At 41.4% G+C, this 8,346-nt stretch overlaps 1 protein-coding gene across 1 annotated transcript in view; it reads left to right on the top strand.

The window, feature by feature from the left end:
• The first annotated feature begins 2,371 nt into the window (after positions 1-2,371).
• The window catches only part of SCD5 (stearoyl-CoA desaturase 5), a 58,852-nt gene continuing 52,877 nt past the window's right edge, over positions 2,372-8,346 (top strand). Inside the window, exon 1 of the mRNA XM_054990274.1 lies at positions 2,372-2,600. Within this exon, the coding sequence (XP_054846249.1) occupies positions 2,372-2,600 (229 nt within the window). The remainder of the gene's footprint in view (positions 2,601-8,346) is intronic.

Genomic DNA, 8,346 nt, shown 5'->3' with positions numbered 1-8,346 from the left:
ACAGAAGATTCTGAGGAGATGGTTTTCTTTGCTAGCCATGGGTGTATACATAGTTTTGCTTTATCTACACCTATACTTGTTATAGTTAAAGCTCAACCATGTTGTCCACAGTAGAAGAAGGTGGAGTGGGCAGAGGCCTCGGTTGATTTCTGTTTGCCTTGGCCAAAGTCTTGCTTTTCTGTCACGTGCTATTTCCTTATCGCTAGGGTTGCCAACTGCTGCCTTGGAAGTTCTTGCAGGTTAGGGCCAGTAGTGGTGCCTGTGGAAAGGGAATTTGGGGAGGGATTTCACCAAGAATCTATGGTATATCATAGAGTCTGGCCTCTGAATATGCCATTTTATCCAGGGGAACTGTTCTCTGTAGTCTGGAAATCAGCTATTCAAAGGCCCTCTACCTACTTGGTTTACACTGGTGTTGGATGTACGGCTTTCTAAAGCCACTTTTTTCTCCTTGCCTTTGGTGTGGTCTACTAAATTTCAGCTCAGACAAAAAAAACAATTGACCTATTTTTTATTGTAAGTGGTGGTGCTGGGTTACATGTTTGAACTGAAACTAGAGCCCAGAAGAGTAAAGAGCAAACACTGATTGATTCCCGTTTCAATGAAAAATAGAGGAATTGAAACCTGCAACTAACAGAAAAACAAAACAAGCTGAGAAAAAATAAAATAAAATTATCTTAACAAAAAACATTAAAAGTTCCAACAAACATACGAGACAATCTAGATAAAATGAATATTCATTTTATCTAGATTGTCTTGTATGTTTGTTGGAACTTTTAATGTGTGTATATATAAAAATAAAATTAAGAATAACCCAAAACACTGGAAACATGCATAAAACAATTGCTAAATGCAAAAGCTTTGAACAGGAGACTAAACACATTTGGATAACAAAGTTATCAGTGCTCAACAGTAATGATGGTAAATGTTTTATAAATCAGAATTAAAACTTCCACTCAATCTGCGTCCAGTACTAATGAACAATTAACGGAGCTCTTTTCTTAGTACATCACACCTATTTGAACATCTGTAGGATAATCCAAAAATTAACATACAAAAATGCTTGGCTTGAGATCTATCAGAAACTTGTTTGTAGTAACTAACAAATAGCAGTTAAATAAACTTAGGTATTGTAAGCATTACCAAAAGAGTACCACAAAGAGTGCTACAGAACACATACTGAGATGCCTTAAAATACCTTTAAAAACAATAAATTCCCCAAGGATAATTTTGCTGAAATGGAAGACACAACTGCATCTCTTAAGCGATACTGTCTGTTCAAGATCCCTATGAATAATCCAGAATTGGTTTTTCCACTGCTGGTAAGACCAGGGCTTTGTTGCCATGAAAGCATTAAACCTTGCATTAGTATTATAGAATCTGAATGATTTCAGCATGGGAAATACTTTCATTTAAGAACATAAGACCAACTTTAGGATGCAGAAGTTATGGTAAGATAGAAATGACTCTGTTTTCTGTGTCTCCATGAGACTGTGAGTTGAATTGGACGGTGCCTGAGTAAATCACCAGATATTTTCTTGAACCTTATAAGAATTGACACTTACCTTCATTACAGCCACCGGATATCATACTTGGACCCTGTATGGTTGCCTTCCTGTATTTTAAACAATAAACTTCAATGCAATTTTAAAACTGTTAACGTTAAATTGGAATCCTTGGCAAACACATCTAATTTGGAGGGGGGGACCCAGTATTTGATTAGTAAAGTGTTTTTGGTAATCGTAGGTGGATAAAAACAGACATTAACGTACAAAGCCAGTGTAAACAGAGTTGAAGTATGTGTGAAGGATTTTCGGTGACACCAAGAGCAAGCCCAGTTCCCTTGCAAAGGCTTGGAGGCCTGGTCTGAAAGTACCAGCTGCCATGAGACATCATAACTCAAGTATATGTTCCCTTTGTTGGATGAAGAAACATATATAATCATTTTTCAGTCTGGCCAATATGTGGCAACAGTGGACAGAGATGCTGTAATTCTCTCTCTCTCGTCCTCCCTCCCTCTCTCCCCCTCTAAGAGCACCGCATGTGATTCTGATTGGCTGTAGCTATGCAGGTCTTTTCTCTCATTCTCTTTCTCTCCCCCCCCCTCCTTTTTTTTTTCATCCTCTGTTGCTGTGCGGAGTTTGGCTCTGCCTCAACAGCAGCATCATGGATAAGATGCCAGCAACAGATGCTGCACTCTGGGACTCGCGTCCATAGACCGTCTGCAAGAAGCAGTCCCAAGAAGATCAGGGGGACAGAGAGCTGACACTCCCCCCCCCCCAGACGAAAAGCAAGAATATCCCTTCGTCACACAAATTATTAAACACCATCAAACAGAGAATTCCTTCAGCGTGCTGGTCTCTCTTCAGCCATGTCAAACCAAGGAGCCGACAGCGTGATGGATGGAGAGAGGAAAATGCCCTCTTGTGATGGAAGAGAAGAAACCTCACCGGGAGCCATGGCAGCAAGGACCAAAGGGAAAGTTGGACAGCAGCAAGAAATTGTCTGGAGGAATGTTATCTTGATGGCCCTGCTCCATGTCGGAGCGGTATATTCCCTGCTCCTCATTCCCAAGAGCCATCTCTTCACTCTGGTCTGGGGTAAGGGGCTTGGTTTGGTTTTGCTCCCCAGCTGCTAGAGGAGACGAAAAGAGGCGTCCGCTTATAATACAGGGGTCGGTTTTTAAGTATCTGCCTGTGCAGTCCCCAGGGGATTAATTCATTTAATACAGGGCCTAGTTTGGGTTTGCTTTTCTTCGGTATCAAGGACCGATTTTTATTTAAGGGATTCGTTATGAGGTTACCGGTTTAGTTATGCTTCTGCTCAAGGAAATTTCCTTCCACCTTTGGGAATGTTTGCAAGATTGATTAATCCAGAACAAATATTCATGAACATCTGAATATTTCCTAACGTCACTTAGAATCACCATTTTGCTCTTAAATGGGCAAAATCGTGGGATTGAGGGGAAATCTGTCCTTTAATCACCTTGATTGTTTGGAATGAAAGTATGCTTTAAAGGTGAACAATTGGTGTTTTGCCGATCTTGTGAACGCCCACTTTTTGACAAAGCCCTAGTATGTGCTAGATTTATGTTCTAGCTCTGAAAGGTGGTGAAACACCCACAGCTGCTCTCACAATTATTATGGGAAATTGGTGTGCACATGGTGGGGGGTAAATATATGCCTCAATGTGTTTTGTGGAGGGGAGTGAGTCAATACAGAAATTGTCCCCTGATTCTAAGGTCACAGATTGAGGGGCAGAAGTCCCATTGATTTGAATGAATTTTTAAAAAGTAATGAGTTTGGGATTGGAGTGTTTCATTTATTGCAATCCAGAGGCTGTTCTTATAACAGACTTCTTATTTTTAACTCTCTAGCACTGATCCAGGTGCCTTACTTTAAATTCATTCCTTAATGGAAGCACGAATAAGACCTTCGATGAAATAATCAAGGAAAGCAATGGAAATATCAGGCAACTGCAACTCTTGAAGCCATCAGGAAAATGGCTAAGCCTTGATGTTTTTGCCGGATTAAACCATAAAGAGTTTCTCATTCATATCTTGCTGCTACTGTAGATTTTATTTGTGATTTGTGAATCCTACTCGGCTTTCTACAATAGCCTTATCTGTTTCATCATGGAAATACCATTTTTCTGCTTGTGATATGGCTCAAAGTCAGGGCTAATCTTGGAAACCATCCTCCATGCCAGGATTCCTTTCTTTAGATGTGACTTTCCCTTATGTCTTCAGGCTGGGAGGAGTGCCTCTGAGCATGCTGAGAGTGTTTTCCCCCTTGCCACTTAGTCACCACGCCTGTAGGATTATTATTTTAATTATGTTTGCTAATGCATGTGACACTTTGCAGATTTAACATAAACAAAAGGAAAGATACGCCCTTTAGGGAAGAGAAAGAAAGAAGAGAGATCAAGGAGAATTAATTCAGGTGCACACCCTTAACTGATGGTGAGGGTGGATTTAAGTCGAAGAGGTTGAGGGAAAAGGTTCTGAAGGGCAAAAGAGGCTTGGGAGAAGCCTGAGAATTTGACTGTTTTCAGATTTGATACAATCCAACGTCCCTTTTACGTGACACCTAAGCTTGGCGTATTGACGTTGTTGTGACCCCTCAGTTCCTTAGTTACAGTGCCATCCATTGCCTTTGTGTTAATATGCACCGCCAGGCTTTTCTTGGGCGCAATAAGTCTGCAACTGCAGTACCAAAGCCCACCGTCCCAGGACTTCTTTGTTTCTTTTGCACAGAGCTTCTTTTCCCTGCCTGCACTCGAGTGGCGCAATCTAGGAAGGACTAATGCCACACGTGATATTTCCCAATGTGTCAATTGGATCTTAAGCTTTACATTTACTTTCAGAGGCTGTGCTCTCCCCCTCTGTGTCACATCAGTTCGGGAATGCTCAGACAGCATTTTTAAAAAAATGGTTTCTAGAATATGTCCAACCCACAAAGAGCAATGCCCTGTCAGCTCATAACTTCTTTGGCTTTGATTTTATTTCCTTTCAGCAACTTAATTGTTCATTTGAAGGCTGTGCACACACCCTCTTCAATGCTGAAAAAAATGGGGGGGGGGGCGTAAAGAAGAGAGAAATAGCAATATGTATGTAGCAATATCCCTGTACAGGGATGGGATTTCATGGTATCCCTCTTGGTGTTATAGCTGCAGATTAAGCACAGCTGCAACAGGGCTTCCACGTGGCAGGTTTCCCTGTAGTCCAATCTCCCCCAAAGTGTTCACCTCCAGGCCCCCAGGGGTTTTGCATTTTTTAAAAAAATATCAGTACTAGAATATTGTCCTAGTCAGGGGTCATTTTGTAGAAAAAGAGCTGGAGGAACTCATTAGCATAACTCATTAGCATATGCCACGCCCCTTGACATCACCAGAAGTGTGTCATTAGCATAACTGATTTGCATATGCCACACCCCTTGACATCACCTATCCTGGCTGTTTTGGACCCAATCTTGGCCATTCAGGGCCAAAATTGGTCCCAAAATGGCAAAAGGGGGCTGAAAATGGCCAAAAAGGGGCCCAAAATGGTCAGGATTGGGCCGCTGCTGAGTGGGAGAGTGATTTTTCGGCCCCAATCCAGGCTGAAATGGGCCCAAAATGGCTGAGAGTCAGGTAGGTGGGGCCACCTGTCATGTGACCTCTTTGGGGAACTGCTGGAACTGCATTCCTGCGCGCTGCCCCTCGAAATGAGCCCTGGTTCTAGTTATTATACCATTGTAATAACAGGTGTATCAGGTTCTCTGAATTCCCAGCTTTCATTTTTTTTATGTTTTAATAATTTTTTAGAATTTTATTTGAAAGAAAAAATACAAATAGTAATAGAAAGTGCATAGAACTTTATACAAAATACAGAATACTACATTTAAGCTACAACAGAAAAGAGTATTTAGAATATGTGGTCATACAGCTAATTTATGGAATATTCTCCTCTCCCTCTCCTTAATTACTTATACCTAAAATTGCTTATCAATAATCTTTAATCTATAAAATCTTTTTCAGATTTTATACTCTATATTTTTAAGGCCTCTATTTTATATATTATCTAGCCTCTTCCCTCAAAGAGAGAAGCCCTTTTCCTTTTGTCTACGCAAGGGAAAGGATGGAGACTTACTTAAAAAAAATTAAATCTGAGAATGCACACAGAATCTGCTTCACCTATCATTTCAATGGTATACCAATATAATGATATTCTAGAGCTTTTGGTTGCCATGTGAGCCGGAAAATCCAAATCCTCCCCCACCCCCAACAGCTATCCTGGTTTTACTGTGATTTCCCCCAAAGCTTCAGAGCAAAGCAGTGTTGAGAAAGAATGGAGAAAACCTGAGTTACACAAATGCACCACAATACTGTGAGGAAGCAAGGAAGGGGGAAAAAAAAACTTTCCAAAAGCACTGAACTCAGGGCAGGTATCCCGTGCGGAAGACGCCTCCGCCTATACTCTTATCAGCAAAATTATCTTCCCACCCAGTGCATTGTGGAGACTGCAGATCTTGCCTTTGTTTTTGTACTGGGAAGAAGACTGTCCCATAAAAGACAATGTGTTGTGAGCAGGGGATGCATTTGCTGATCATTAAGCTAAGCCCTAACATGCTCTTTTCACTCACTGGGAAAACAGAGTAGTAAGTCACTTGCACAGGGATTGCCATTAAGAACATAAAAAGTTAAGAACGGGCTCGCTGGATCAGACCAGAGGTCCATCTAGTCCAGCGTCCTGCCTCACACAGTTGCCCTGGAGGGCCAACAACCGGGCATAGAGGACAAAGACTTACCCCAGCGTTGCCTCTTTCAGCACGGGTATTCAGAGGTTTACTGCTTCTGAATGTGGAAGTTTTCTTTAGTCATCATCACCATGACTAATAGCCACTAATAGAACTATTCTCCATCTATTGATGGCCACAGGCATAGCTGGTCCTTTCAAAGCCATCTATGCTTGTGGCCATCGCACGGTCCCCTGGCTGTGAATTTCACATTTTAATAGTTCATGGAGTAAAGAAGTATTTCCTTTTGCCCATCCGGAATTTATTGCCCATCAACTTCATTAGGTGCCCTCAAGTTCTATATTCTGAGAGCAGGGGAAAGTTCTCTCTAGCCACTCTTTCCCCCCCTATGCGTAATTTTATAAATCTCTGTCACGTCCCCTCCCAGTCATTTCTTTTCTAAATTGAAAAGTCCCAGACCCTCATGGGAAAAGTGCTCTAACCCCTTAATCATCTTAGTTGCTCTCATATGAACTTTTTCCAGCTCTGCAAAGTTCTTTTTGAGAGACATTAGCCAAAATTGGACACAGTATTCCAAATGCTTAAACAGGAATGACGCCTAATTGGGATTTTGCACTCATTCGGCCGCATAAATTGTCCTCAATCAGGGAAGAAAGAGAAAAATCAGTTCAGGCTTCCTAACAATGAGTTAGATCCAGAGGAGTTAGCCGTGTTAGTCTGTAGTAACAAAATAGAAAAGAGTCCACTAGCACCTTTAAGACTAACCAACTTTACTGTTGCATAAGCTTTCGAGAATCACAGTTCTCTTCGTCAGATGCATCTGACAAAGAGAACTGTGGTTCTCGAAAGCTTATGCGACAGTAAAGTTGGTTAGTCTTAAAGGTGCTACTGGACTCTTTTCTAAGTAGAGTTATAAGCCTTCTAAGCCCATTATTGCACTGTGAGAGTCTACCTTTTCTATACTGCCTATACAAAACTGGATCAGATCAAAATCTCTTGGGTCCTGTGTTTCATTTCCAACACTAGTCAGCCAGATTTTTCTGGGCACTGCGTGAAGAAGATGGCCAGCTACCCCTTCAATTTATCACCACTGCCTGATATTCTGAAGTGCAGATTTCTATTAAACTTCCATGGTGAATAGCAGTTCATAAACCCATCCTCCACAATTTTAAGTAAAGTCATGATGCATAGCTGTGATGAATTTTATTTTGGCCTACAGAAGCTAAGTAGGGTCGGCCTTGGTTAGTAATTGGATGGTTTGCAAAGGCAGGCAATGGCAAACCACCTCTGTTAGTTTCTTGCCATAAAAACCCCACAAGGGGTCGCCATAAGTCAACTCTGACTTGGAGGCACTCTCTACCACCACTTGACACACTACTAACTTGCATTTTAAGATCATCCAAGCTCCAAGGTGGTAAAGTTAACTTGTCTGTCTTAGTATATATGCCCCAGTGTCTGTAACCTACGTAACCAACACGTTACCCTCCTGTAATTCCACAATGTAAAAGCTAATCAGCTTTTGCCTAGTGGAAGAATATTGAGTAGAAATTCTGTCCTTCCTCACAATTTAAATCAAGCTTCATTAGATGGGGAATGGAAATCTCATGTTTTAGATCCCCCGATTGACCTTTCACAAGCCCTGCCTCTAGCAGCCTGTCTCTCTGACATTTAAGTTATCGATTGGTTTCCATCACCATCTCTGAGACCCCTTTGCACAGTACTGAAGGATTTTGTGCTTGCTTAAGGCAGACTTGAATTGCTTTCTTTGCCTATTTGTTCTTTTGGATGACTGTTATTAATATGTGGATTAGCTGCTCCACTTGTTTTTGACACTGTTACGGTTATGCCAATAAAGGTTCTGTCTTGGTGGATGTGGATTAGCTGGAGCCAAGAGATCATCTGGCTGGGACCATCTTGAAATAGGCTCTTAAAAGATGTTCAGAGCTGCGACTGATGTGACAGTACAATCCTATGAAGAGTTACTCCAATCTAAGCCCATTGAAATCAATGGGCTTAGAACTGGAGTAACTCCTTTTAGGATTGCACTGTCGGTTTAGGACGGTGTGTAAAACATATATTTGCCTTGTCCCATTATAACATAATGCAACAA

Source organism: Eublepharis macularius, chromosome 10 (assembly GCF_028583425.1).
Source record: "Eublepharis macularius isolate TG4126 chromosome 10, MPM_Emac_v1.0, whole genome shotgun sequence".
Lineage (NCBI taxonomy): Eukaryota > Metazoa > Chordata > Lepidosauria > Squamata > Eublepharidae > Eublepharis > Eublepharis macularius.
The sequence above is the reverse complement of the archived record's forward strand: the minus strand, read 5'-3'. Positions and strand labels throughout refer to the sequence as shown.